Source organism: Scyliorhinus canicula, chromosome 2 (genome assembly GCF_902713615.1).
Source record: "Scyliorhinus canicula chromosome 2, sScyCan1.1, whole genome shotgun sequence".
In the NCBI taxonomy this organism is placed as follows: Eukaryota; Metazoa; Chordata; class Chondrichthyes; order Carcharhiniformes; family Scyliorhinidae; genus Scyliorhinus; species Scyliorhinus canicula.
In genome coordinates, this window is record NC_052147.1 from 141,500,480 (window position 1) to 141,513,930 (window position 13,451).

The 13,451-nt window shown below is 51.4% G+C and overlaps 1 protein-coding gene across 2 annotated transcripts in view; it reads right to left on the minus strand.

Moving 5' to 3' along the window:
* The window catches only part of LOC119958718 (neuropilin-2-like), a 141,606-nt gene extending 129,317 nt beyond the window's left edge, over positions 1-12,289 (minus strand). Inside the window, exon 1 of one of the 2 annotated variants that reach the window (XM_038787297.1) lies at positions 11,367-12,287. In XM_038787297.1, coding sequence (XP_038643225.1) covers positions 11,367-11,445 — 79 coding nt within the window. In that variant the 5' untranslated portion in view covers positions 11,446-12,287. Of the gene's footprint in view, positions 1-11,366 lie in introns of both variants that reach the window. The other variant, XM_038787298.1, reaches the window with a different exon arrangement.
* Positions 12,290-13,451: the final 1,162 nt, after the last annotated feature.

Here is a 13,451-nt window from a genome sequence, read left to right on the forward strand (position 1 = left end):
TCCCGCCGCTTGTCAATGGGATTTCTATTGAAGCCATCCCAAGTCGCCAGGAAACCTGCGGCAGGGCTGTACTGTTGGCGGAGACAGGGAATCCCAACTGCTGGGGAACTCCGGTCCAGATCAGCCATGATCTTATTGGACGGTGAACAAGATGCCGAGTGGCCAACTCCTGTTCCTGTTCATACATATGTTCGTATTCAGCTAAACTATCAGACAGTAGCCGGTCCCTTTTGAATTGGGCAAGTCCCTGGGGGGGAAGGAGGGAGAGAAGATGGTCAAGCTCCACTCAGTGTTGGATTCCTGTAGTAACCGAAGATGGATGTTGGCATTGCAATCAACAGTTAAAAGAAGAAGCTTTATTTTAAACATGGCCAAAGGAATCCCCTCCCACTTTATTGGATGAATTTGACTCAAAGCCGAGGACACAAAACCCGTTCATTCAGCAGGACAACTTCCCTTCCCCTGCAGGTCACCTGATTTCCTGGTTTCCATAGTGCGAAGTACAAAGCCAAACATAATAAACTCACTTCCCTTCCATATTTGGCACTATACTTGACCAGGAATAACATTGGTCTGGCATAGCCCTTCTACCAAATAATATGTTAAGCAGGTCCTGTTCCCATGGCAACATTGTTTAGACTCAAAAGATAACAACTTCTCTATTTATTGCAGCTGATTGCCAATTACTTCTTGGAGACCCGGTGATCTGATCTTTTAAATGGGGATCTGTTCTACCCTCAGATCATGTGGACAGCAGGAAGCCATTCAGCCCTGTGAGCCTGTTACAATATTTAGTTACATCATGCCTAATCTGCATCTCCATTCCACCTTATCCACTTTAATTTCATATCTCTGTTGGCAGGGTTATCCCTTAGACCAAATAAAATCTATCAGTGCCAGTTTTGAAATGTTCAATTTCTTCCCCAAGCTTTGATATGCCATTGGGAAGAGGGTCCCACATCTCCACTACCTTCTGTGTGAGGATGTAACCCCTTCGTTGAGTTACAAAGGACTTCCCAAAGTGCAGGGGTTTTTCCTGCTTTCACTGGTGATTCCTGCTCCACAAATGGCATAGAGTTGTGGAGCAGGGTCGAAGTAAGAAAATCCTGCCAACACTTACCACCTGAGCTTGTATCTAAGGACCAAACGACTGGCATTGATATGTTGACAAGGCAGACAGTGGCATAGAGGTAAGGTCACTGGGCTAGTAATCCACAGGCTCAGACTAATGTTCTGGGGACATGGATTTAAATCCCACCACCGCAGCTGATGGAATTTAAATTCAATTAAAGAAATCTAGAATTGACGATTGTCAGTGTTCTTTAGGGAAGTGAATCTGTTGGCATACCTGTGACTCTGGAGGTCCTTGTGTCTCAGTGGGTAGTGTCCCTGTCTCTGAGCCAGAAGCTCTGGGTTCGAGTCCCGCCCCAGGCCTTGATGGCCAAGGAAGGTGCGTTCATAACATGGTCAAACACTTTGAGTGTCAACCTGCAAATCCTTGCGACGCACCGATGGCTGGTGGTAAGGACAGGAGAGATTGCTGGTCAGCCATGCTTAAAGTGGAGTGGCCCTTCCTCAAGCTATAAGCCCCTGGCGACAGACTAGCGACCTGTTCCAGGAATTACGAGCTATGGAGCCAGACAAAAGTCTGTCTTACTGCACTCTAGTTATGGGAAGAGAATTGAAACTGGACCTGTGACTCCAGACCAAACAAATGTGGTTGACTCTTAACTGCTCTCTTAACTGCCTAGCAAGCCACTCATTACAAGGGCAATTAATGTTGGGCAACCAATACTGGTCTTACCAGGGATGTCCGCATCCCACAAAAGGAAAAAAATCCACTAACGAGCTCAAGACTTTTGAAGAGTATTTACTGATTTGAAGAGTATTTACTGACTTAACACAGGGAAGACAGCAGCCAATTTATGCACAGCAAGCTCCCACAAACATCAATGAGATGAATGAGCAGATATTCTATTCTAGTGATGTTGATTGAGGGATATTATTGGACAGGAAACTGGGAAAGATCCCCTATTCCCTTTCAATCTAGTGGGATCTATTGTGTCCACCAGAGAGTTTAGCATTTCCTCTGAAAACAGAACCTCTGACTGTACAGCACTCCCTCGGTTTGCTCTGACAGTATCATCCCAAGGTCTATGGGGTGCATCTATGAACCCAGAACCTTCTGACCAAAAGGCAAGTGTGGGGGACCACAGATGCCATTTAATCTGCATGGAGAATGAATAAATGAGTTTTGCAGTGGTAGCTTGCTGCACCTGAGTGGCAAAGGGGTGGATGCATGGACTGTTGGGCAGATAGTGGAGAGGGCAGGGGATGGTTGTGTGGGAGAGGAAGCAAGAGATGTTTGCCTTTGACACAAGCTGGGAAGATGCTAAGATGTGGCTCTGGCAAGGAGTCTTGTGGCCACAATAGGATTCCTAAAACTGCAGACAGGTTGGCTAAAGTTTTAAATAAGCAAATGATTTGCTGATTCCAGTCTCTCCAGTGGTTACACTGTCTCACACACTATCAAATGACCATCTGACACAGAGCGTGATCGCAACAGCTGGTTGTGTGTGTGGGTGCAGAGTGAATAGGGAGAGGAAGAAGCAATTGGAATCAGACAGTTTATACCATCCTGATTATAGTTCATTTGCTCAGGATCTGTTATTAACCGGCTTTCTGAGTCATATAGATTTAAAAGCAGAACCATCAGTGCCTTTACATACCCTATTTACTCATATAGAGGCCTCATCTGTTTGTGCTCGGGTGCAGCCTATTTTCAAGTTATTATTTAATGTCCTTTGATGTGAGCTTATTATGGGGGTTGGTCCAAATGCAAGATTACACCTGTATCAATGTAACTAATTAAATTTAGCCTTGGAATGTACTGGGTCTAATTTATGAAAATTATTTATTCCTAAAATAAATGGCTCGCACCATCCATTTTCCCACTTCTCATGTCTCATTTATCCCTCAACCAACGCATAAAAAGCAGATTGGCCGTATACTGCACTCCACTTGCCTGGACGAGTGCAGCTCCAAAACCAGAAGATTGACACCACCCAGGACAAAGCAACCCCGCCCGATCGGCCACCCATCCATAACCTATAAAGATGCGCAGGTTAGGTGGATTGGTCATGCTAAATTGCCCTTAGTGTCCAAAAGAAAAAGGTTAGGTGGGGTTACCGGGTTACGGGGATAGGATGGAGGAATGGGCATAAGTAGGTTGCTCTTTCCAAGGGCTGATGCAGACTTGATGGGCCAAATGGCCTCCTTCTGAACTGTAAATTCTATGATTCTATGATTCAACATTCATCCCTCCAAATTCGATTGGGACAATATAACCGCAGGGTGTACCGTCTCCAGGAGGCACAATAGCAGCTCCCCAAGGCTTACAAAATGAAGTTACTCTGCAAACAAGAAAAACAGAGGCAGTGAGTGTCCCTTGCCTCCAGTTTGCCCTTCAAGACACCCGACACCACGACCTGGACACATATCCCTGTTTTTTCAATGTTGTGAGATCAAGATTTTGTCACTGCCGATCAAACAGCACCGCACATGTATCGTAAACACACAGCTGCATATTATCCCAAAACCAACATTACTCAGGTTACTTGGCCTTGAGCCCAACAGGTTATTTGGCCTTGAGCTTGTGTGTTGGCTTTCTTTCATTACAACAAGGAGCACACTTTTTTTCCCCTTTTCCCCTCTTTTAAAAAAATTTAGAGTAGCCAATTATTTTTTTCCAATTAAGGGGCAATTTAACATTGCCAACCCACCTATCCTGCACATCTTTGGGTTATGGGGGTGAGACCCAGGCAGACAAGGGGAGAATTTGCAAACTCCACATGGACAGTGACCCAGGGCCGGGTTCCGGACCTGGGTCCTCAGCGCCGCAATCCCAGTGCTAACCACTGCGCCACATGCCGCCCCAATGAGCACACCTTTAATGCACTTAATTGGTAGCTGAGCGCTTTAGGATGTCCTGATTGTTACAAAGGTTACTGTCTGAACACAATTCTACCTTTCTGGTTATTTGTTAGGGCAGCATTAGAATGGCCATTAGTCTGTGCCTGGCCTGTGGTGTAGCAGACCCGAGAGAATTTGGTGCTGACACTGGGAGGGAAATGTCTCATTATGATGGGCAAAAGATAGTTTTAAAAGCAATACGCTGATCCTATGCCTGGAATACACTCACTTAGGCAGAGCTCCCAACTAATGACTGGTCCTGCACCAAAATATCTCTAAGCAGCCTCAAACATGTCCTTCAGAAACCAAACACAGACCCAAAACAGTAGTAGAACCTTTAATGGTTCTTTCCGAATTTCTTTTTGAATCACACAGTGCAGAAGAGGCCCTTCGGCCCATCAGATGTGCACCAACACGTGAAACAAAGCTGACCTGCCTACCTAATCCCATTTACCAGCACATGGCCCCTAGGCTTAAATTTTACGATGGCCAAGTGCTCATCCAAGTACTTTTTAAAGGATGTCAGGCAACCCCTCTACCACCCTCCTAGGCAGTGCATCCCAGACCCTCGCCATCCTCTGGGTAATAATGGATCATGTGGAATTAGAAATAAAATCTATCTTGCTTCACAGCTTGTTTTAAAACACAGCAATGTTACACCAGGAAACAAAAATACGACACCAATCTTCCTTCAACATCTGCCACTGGTAGAGTTGGGAAGAGGTGAGGGAGGTGCACTGATACTGATGATAACAAGTTTATTGCTGTACTGAAGATCAGAGGCAACAACATGCCTGAGCGCTCCAGGGTTTTTTTTTTGAGTTTGTGTCCCACTCCAGAGACTTGGGAGTAGAACGTTACGGCCCCAAATCAGCAGTGGCGTACAATGCATCAAGCTGTTGAAAAGTCAATTTACTTCAATGGGATTGGGAAACCCTGATGGAGGGAGGGGCAGGAAGATTCCCCCCTTGAGAATAATGTCTAGACTCACACCTCAGTGAGAATAATGTCTGGACTCACAGGAAACAGGAGGCATGGCAATGTTAGATAAGGACAGGGAACTTAGTATACGGGTAATTAGGGGATAGGGCAGGGGTAGTAGGGGGACGTTGTTTACTGTTTGTTGTCTTTTAGGTGTTTTGCATGTGTCGGCCCACACGGTTGTTTACGAAAGGTTAATGTGTTAAACTGTGAAAATTACAAATGCTTCACTAAAATATTTTCTAAAAAAAAAGAAAATCTGCCATCCTTACCTGGTCCAGCCTACACGGGACTCCTGATCCTCAGCAATGTGGTTGACTCTTAAATGCCCTCTGAAATAGCTTAGCAAGTCCTCAGATTAAGGGTAGTTAGTGATGGGCATTAAATGCTGGCCTAGCCAGTGAAGTCCCCATCTCAATAAAGATTTTTTTAAAAATCACATAAATAAAAGAGAATTCCGGGCGGCACGGTAGTGCAGTCTATGGTGCTGAGGTCCCAGGTTCGATCCTGGCCCTGGGTCACTGTCCGTGTGGAGTTTGTACATTCTCCCCTTGTTTGTGTGGGTCTCACCCTCACAACCCAAAGATGTGCAGGGTAGGTGGATTGACCACGCTAAATTGCTCCTTAATTGGAAAAAAAATTGGGATACTTTAAATTTACATTAAAAAAAAATTTAGCGCATCCCCATCGCTGATACAGTGCACACATGCACAAATATCCCAGTGATTAAGTCACAGAGTAACTGAGCCATACTGGCCAGAAGGTGTCAGGGTAGATCACTGGTGTAGATCACTGGGGTGTGATGAGCTAAATTTGTAACTTGCACTGTGAGAGGTGCTGCAGTTGGTGGCACCCCCCCACAGTGCCAGAGAGAGGAAAGTCTACTGGGTTTTCATCTCCAGTGACTGCTATTGGAAACAGCCTTTGAATGCAAGAGCCAACTAGGCTTCTCCCAATTAATTTAACTCCACTGTTGCCATATCCTCTATTTTAACCATCTCCTCCACAAACTTCATCCATAAGGTCAGCCCATAATAGACGTTACTAATTTCTAATTCATTCAGGGGATGTGGGTGTTGTTGGCTGCGCCAGCGTGTATGGTGCATCCCTAATTGCCCTTGAACTGACAGGCTTGCTGGGGCATTTTAAGAGTCAACCACATAAACTCTGTGGGCAGCAGGGTAGCATGGTGGTTAGCATAAATGCTTCACAGCTCCAGGGTCCCAGGTTCGATTCCCAGCTGGGTCACTGTCTGTGTGGAGTCTGCACGTCCTCCCCCTGTGTGCGTGGGTTTCCTCCGGGTGCTCCGGTTTCCTCCCACAGTCCAAAGATGTGCGGGTTAGGTGGATTGGCCATGATAAATTGCCCGTAGTGTCCTAATAAAAGTAAGGTAAGGGGGGGGTTGTTGGGTTACGGGTATAGGGTGGATACGTGGGTTTGAGTAGGGTGATCATGCTCGGCACAACATTGAGGGCCGAAGGGCCTGTTCTGTGCTGTACTGTTCTATGTTCTATGTTCTATAAACTGTCTGTGGAGTCACATGTAGGCCAGGCCAGGTGAGGGAGAGCAGACTTCCACCCATAAAGGAGAGAACAAGCACCAGATGGGTTTCATAGCCATCATTAGACTTTTGATTCCAGATGTTAATTGAATTCAAATTTCACCATCTACAATGGTGGGATTCAACCCAGACCCACTGGGTCTCTGGATTACTGATCCAGTGACAATTCCACCACCTCCATGCACAATACATGCATTTAATAACGGCCATATGGGCAACAGGTTTCCTTAACTAAAGGGTATTAATAAACTATTTGGTAGTTCTGAGCCGCACCCCAATATCTTATGACCAGTTTCATTGTCATTATTTACAAGCTTTTTTTAAATTTAAAATTCTCACAGTAGGTTTCGAATGCCAACTTTTCCACACTGGCTTCTGAAGTTTGCGTTCCTGTGAATAACTCAAGCTGGCCATCAAAGAGCTTCTGTGACTTTGACTTGAAAAGGTTGATCAGTTCACAGGGATTGATGGCTGCAGATAGGAGTTTGCAATGGCAGAAAGAGAGAGAGGGAGAGGCAGGGAAGGAGGGAAAGGGTGAGCGAGAGCCTGTTTGCCCCCTGCCCTGATGGAGAGGGGGAAGAATGTTCCTCTCTCGAAGCTGAGATATTTTCTGTTTTCTGGGAACGCGGGGTTAAGTAATTAAATCCAAATTCCCAGAGGCCACTGAAGTTTTGTTAAGATTGCAAACTGCCGCAGGTTTCCAGAGACAGGGATTGGGAATGTTCACTGTATTCAAATGAGAAGTGGTTTCAAAGCAGCGGCGCAGACCGACCCAGGTCCAAGATCCATGTGGACCGGCAGGGGCTGGAGGCCAGTTAAACCGGGTTAATTCCCCATCCGGATGCGCACTCTCCCAAGTTAACCCCCGGTCTGGGTCCTCACTCTCCCGGGTTAATTCCCTGTCCAGGTTCTCACTATCCCGGGTTAATTCCCTGTCCAGATTCTCACTATCCCGGGTTAATCCCCTGTCCAGGTTCTCACTATCCCGGGTTAATCCCCTGTCCAGGTTCTCACTATCCCGGGTTAATCCCCTGTCCAGGTTCTCACTATCCCAGGTTAATCCCCTGTCCAGGTCCTCACTCTCCCGGGTTAATTCCCTGTCCAGGTTCTCACTATCCCGGGTTAATTCCCTGTCCAGGTCCTCACTGTCCCGGGTTAACCCTCTGTCTGGGTGCTCACTCTCCCGGGTTAATTCCCTGTCCAGGTCCTCACTGTCCTGGGTTAACTCTCTGTCTGGGTCCTCACTGTCCCGGGTTAATTCCCTGTCCAGGTCCTCACTGTCCTGGGTTAACTCTCTGTCTGGGTCCTCACTCTCCCGGGTTAATTCCCTGTCCAGGTCCTCATTGTCCCGGGTTAACTCTCTGTCTGGGTCCTCACTGTCCCGGGTTAACTCTCTGTCTGGGTCCTCACTGTCCCGGGTTAACCCCCGGTCTGGGTCCTCACTATCCCGGGTTAACCCCCGGTCTGGGTCCTCACTCTCCCGGGTTAACTCGCTGTCTGGGTCCTCACTCTCCCGGGTTAACTCTCTGTCTGGGTGCTCACTCTCCCGGGTTAACCCCCGGTCTGGGTCCTCACTCTCCCGGGTTAACTCTCCGTCTGGGTGCTCACTCTCCCGGGTTAACCCCCGGTCTGGGTCCTCACTGTCCCGGGTTAACCCCCGGTCTGGGTCCTCACTGTCCCGGGTTAACCCCCGGTCTGGGTCCTCACTGTCCCGGGTTAACCCCTGGTCTGGGTCCTCACTGTCCCGGGTTAACTCTCGGTCTGGGTGTTCACTCTCCTGGGTTAACCCCCGGTCTGGGTCCTCACTGTCCCGGGTTAACCCCCGGTCTGGGTCCTCACTCCCCCGGGTTAACCCCCAGTCTGGGTCCTCACTCTCCCGGGTTAATTCCCTGTCCAGGTCCTCACTGTCCTGGGTTAACTCTCTGTCTGGGTCCTCACTCTCCCGGGTTAACCCTCGGTCTGGATCCTCACTCTCCCGGGTTAACCCCCGGTCTGGGTCCTCACTGTCCCGGGTTAACCCCCGGTCTGGGTCCTCACTGTCCCGGGTTAACCTCCTGTCCGGGTGCCCCACTCTCCCAGGTTAACACCCGGTCTGGTTCCTCACTCTCCCGGGTTAATTCCCTGTCCAGGTTCTCACTATCCCGGGTTAATCCCCTGTCCAGGTTCTCACTCTCCCGGGTTAATCCCCTGTCCAGGTTCTCACCCTCCTGGGTTAACCCCCTGTCCAGGTTCTCACTCTCCCGGGTTAACCCCCTGTCCAGGTTCTCACTCTCCCGGGTTAACCCCCTGTCCAGGTTCTCACTATCCCGGGTTAATCCCCTGTCCAGGTTCTCACTATCCCGGGTTAATCCCCTGTCCAGGTTCTCACTCTCCCGGGTTAATCCCCTGTCCAGGTTCTCACCCTCCCGGGTTAACCCCCTGTCCAGGTTCTCACTCTCCCGGGTTAACCCCCTGTCCAGGTTCTCACTCTCCCGGGTTAACCCCCTGTCCAGGTTCTCACTATCCCGGGTTAATCCCCTGTCCAGGTTCTCACTATCCCAGGTTAATCCCCTGTCCGGGTCCTCACTATCCCGGGTTAATCCCCGGTCCAGGTTCTCACTATCCCGGGTTAATCCCCGGTCCAGGTTCTCACTCTCCCGGGTTAATCCCCTGTCCGGGTCCTCACTATCCCGGGTTAATCCCCTGTCCGGGTCCTTACTATCCCGGGTTAACCCCCTGTCCAGGTTCTCACTCTCCCGGGTTAACCCCCTGTCCAGGTTCTCACTATCCCGGGTTAATCCCCAGTCCAGGTCCTCACTATCCCGGGTTAACCCCCTGTCCAGGTCCTCACTCTCCCGGGTTAATCCCCAGTCCAGGTCCTCACTATCCCGGGTTAACCCCCTGTCCAGGTCCTCACTCTCCCGGGTTAACCCCGGTCCAGGTTCTCACTCTCCCGGGTTAATCCCCAGTCCAGGTTCTCACTATCCCGGGTTAATCCCCTGTCCGGGACCTCACTATCCCGGGTTAATCCCCTGTCCGGGTCCTCACTATCCCGGGTTAATCCCCTGTCCAGGTCCTCACTATCCTGGGTTAACCCCCTGTCCAGGTTCTCACTCTCCCGGGTTAACCCCCGGTCCGGGTGCCCCACTCTCCCGGGTTAATCCCCAGTCCGGGTGTTGTTTCCTCTCTAACAGGCTGGGAGTTGGCGGATTCGGAAGGGGCGCTGCGACATCAGCATTGAGAGCGGCAGAGAGATTGAGGAAGGTAGAGATAGGCAGAGAGACGGAGAAATGGGGGAGAGTCAGAGCGGGCTGGAGAAAGGGAGGGAGAGAGAGGGAGAGAAGGAGAACGGGAGAGAGAGGGCGAAAGGGGGAGAGAGGGAGAAAGGGAGAGAGAGAGTGAGAAAGGGAGAGAGGAGAAAGGGGAACAGACTGGAAGTGGCCGCAGTCGGCAGCTTTATGTTGAAGCAGTCTGGAGCGGGTGTCTGTCCCGCCAACATGGGGGTGAGAGAAGGTTTCGAGCCGGATTCAACATCACTCCCTGAACAGCCAAGGACTCTGTGGAACCGCTTGAAGAGGCTGGAATTCCCGTGTGAAATACATCCCCAGAGTGCTCTCCGTAAAGGGGGCTGGGAAATCTGGGAGAACCGCAGTGTGTGTGTGAGAGAGAGGGAGAGATACCCAATGGAGCAGACAGAAAGGGGCAGATAGAGAGTGAGATGGGGAGAGACACATATACACGCAGCAGAGGGACAAATAGAGAGAAATAGAGGTAGAGGGAGGCAGGCGCAGCAGCGGGACAGAGCGAAATGCAGAGCTAGGGAAAGAGGGATAGGCAGTGAGAGGCAGCAGAGGGATAGAGAGAGTTGTAGTGACAGAGCGGGAGAGAGGGTCAGAGAGCGAGAGACAGCAGAGGAACAGAGAGAGACACACAGACAGCAGAGAGAAAGCGCGCAGATGGAAACAGAGAGCAGAGGGATAGAAAGGTAGGCAGGGATAGCGAGAGAACTGAGGGCCACAGAGAGAGAGAGAGAGCAGAGGGAGAGAGAGAGCAGAGGGATAGAGCGAAAGGCAGGGATAGAGAGAGAGAGCAGAGGGATAGAGCGAAAGGCAGGGATAGTGAGAGAGAGCAGAGGGATAGAGCGAAAGGCAGGGATAGAGAGAGAGAGAGCAGAGGGATAGAGCGAAAGGCAGGGATAGAGAGAGAGAGCAGAGGGATAGAGCGAAAGGCAGGGATAGAGAGAGAGAGAGCAGAGGGATAGAGCGAAAGGCCGGGATAGAGAGAGAGAGCAGAGGGATAGAGCGAAAGGCAGGGATAGAGAGAGGGAGAGAGAGATGCTGGAAGTCCCGCTCACATCTTTACCACCCATTTAACCCCCAAAATCAAGTCCTGCTCAATTGAATGTTTTCCCCTGTGGGAGAGACACGGTGCCCCGTGCTTCTCCTGCAGTGGGAACCAAACTGCCCTGGGCCTGGGAGGGCAGCCAGAACCCACCGAGCTGCCCGATCTCCGCAAAACCATTCGTCTTATTCTCAACCTTTCCTTCTCAGCTCTCTCTCTTTGTTTTTTTTTAAACGCTTTATTTAATCCAGATGTGCCCTTAAACACCCGCCAAATTCCACATCTGTCAGCAGGGAGGGGGGAATAGAAAATACTGCTATTAGTTTAAAAACACATTACAATGCGGCAATCTGTAGCAACTCCACTGGAAACACCTGATAGAATGTGTGGAGCAACAATTCAGTGGCACTGAATCGGTGGTGGGTATTAAAAGCGCGCCCAGAAGGAGTAGAATGAAGCATTAAGTCCGTTCCCCTGGAGGAACGGGCTCTTTAACAGTCGCGGCGAAAGTTCACTGGGAGAAATTTCCTACCGTTCTGTGCAATGCCAAGTTTGAAGACGCAACAGCAAGTGATCCACAGGAGTGCGGCCGATGCCATTCTCGCCAACATCTCTCCTCGCAAAGCCGCCTGTCTGTATTCTCTCTCTCCCCCCCCCACCCCCGGAGGGGCAGTTTGTGTGCGTGTGTGTGTTTGTATAATCCACTTCTGTCCTGATGCCCCGTTATATCCTGGCTGCTCAGGAGGGGCTGGCTGCCTCTGGCTGCTGGGCTCTGCGATCCTATCTCCCTGACACACGGACAGGGGCAGCGGGCACTAACACAATTCCCTCTCCCGCTCTCCTCGGCTTACTTCCCCGGACGACAGTTTCTATCTCTCTTTCTCTCCAAAACAAACCACAATTAACAGTCCGAAAATTGCGTCCTCTTTAAGCTTGAGATGGTGTCACTTCCTCTCCGATAGCCGGTTCCAAGGTTTCCTCTCTCTCTCTCTTCTCTGTTACATCCTTAGGGATGGACTAACACCAGATAAACCGCGGTCCACATACCGAGAGAGAAGGTGGGGAGCAAAATAAACACTCCCACTCTCACACACAGGGTTCTCCTCAGCTGGGGGCGGGCGCCTGGCTCGGCAAGTGGCAGGCAGACTGACCGCTTGCTGTTCAAATCACACCTCGGTCAAAAAGGCGACACAAGCTCGCTCTACCTCCCGCACCAACACCTCTCCTTCCAACTTCGCCCCGACACACGAAATAGGCACAAGTTGAAGGAGGAAGCTCGGAAAGTGCGGTTTCTCCTCCCCTACTCCTGTGTCTTAAGGGTTGCGGCGCCTCTGATCTCCTTCCTGTGTGTAAGAGAGAGCAGAGAGTGAGTGTGAGTGAGTGAGCTCTTTCTGCATCTCTCTGCCTCTCCGACTGCTCTACACGCACGAGGATGGCGAAAGCATTAAGGAAAAGTGCGCTCACATTACACGCCCCCCACCCCCCCAGAACAGCAAGGAAAGGCAGCCCGGGTATCACCCCTCACACACAGTCCGGACACTCCCCCTCACACACTCCACCCCTTCACACATACTCCGCACCCCCTCACACACACACTCACATACACTCCTCCCTCACACACACTCCGCACCCCTCACAAACACTCCGCACCCCCTCACACACACCACCTACCCCCTCACACACACTCCGCACCCCCCTCTCACACACCACCCTCCTCCTCACACACACTCCGCACCCCCCTCCTCACACACACTCCGCACCCCCCCTCACACGCCACCCCCTCCTCACACACACTCCGCACCCCCTCACACACACACTCACATACACTCCTCCCTCACACACACTCCGCACCCCTCACACACACTCCGCACCCCCTCACACACACCACCTACCCCCTCACACACACTCCGCACCCCCCTCTCACACACCACCCCCCTCCTCACACACTCCGCACCCCCTCACACACACCCCCCCTCCTCACACACACTCCGCACCCCCTCACACACACCACCTCCCCCTCACACACACTCCGCACCCCCTCACACACACTCCGCACCCCCTCACACACACTCCCCTACCCCCTCACACACTTCGCATCCCCCTCACACACACTCCCCACCCCCTCACACACACCACCCCCCTCCTCACACACACTCTGCACCCCCCTCTCACACACCACCTCCCCCTCACACACACTCCGGACCACCCCCCCTCACACACTCCGCACCCCACCTCACACACTCCGACCCCCCCTCACACACACTCCACACCCCGTCACACACTCCGCACCCCCCTCACACTCCGCACCCCCCTCACACAATCCACACCCCACCTCACACACTCCACACCCCCGTCACACACTCCGCACCCCCTCACACACTCCGCACCCCCCTCACACACTCCGCCACACATTCCGCACCCCCCTCACACACTCCGCACCCCTCACACACTCCGACCCCCCTCACACACTCCGCCACACATTCCGCACCCCCCTCACACACTCCGCACCCCTCACACACTCCGTCCCCCCTCACACATTCCGCACCCCCACACACTCCGCACCCCCCCCGTCACACACTCCGCACCCCCTCACACTCCGACCGCCCCCCCCCCCCCC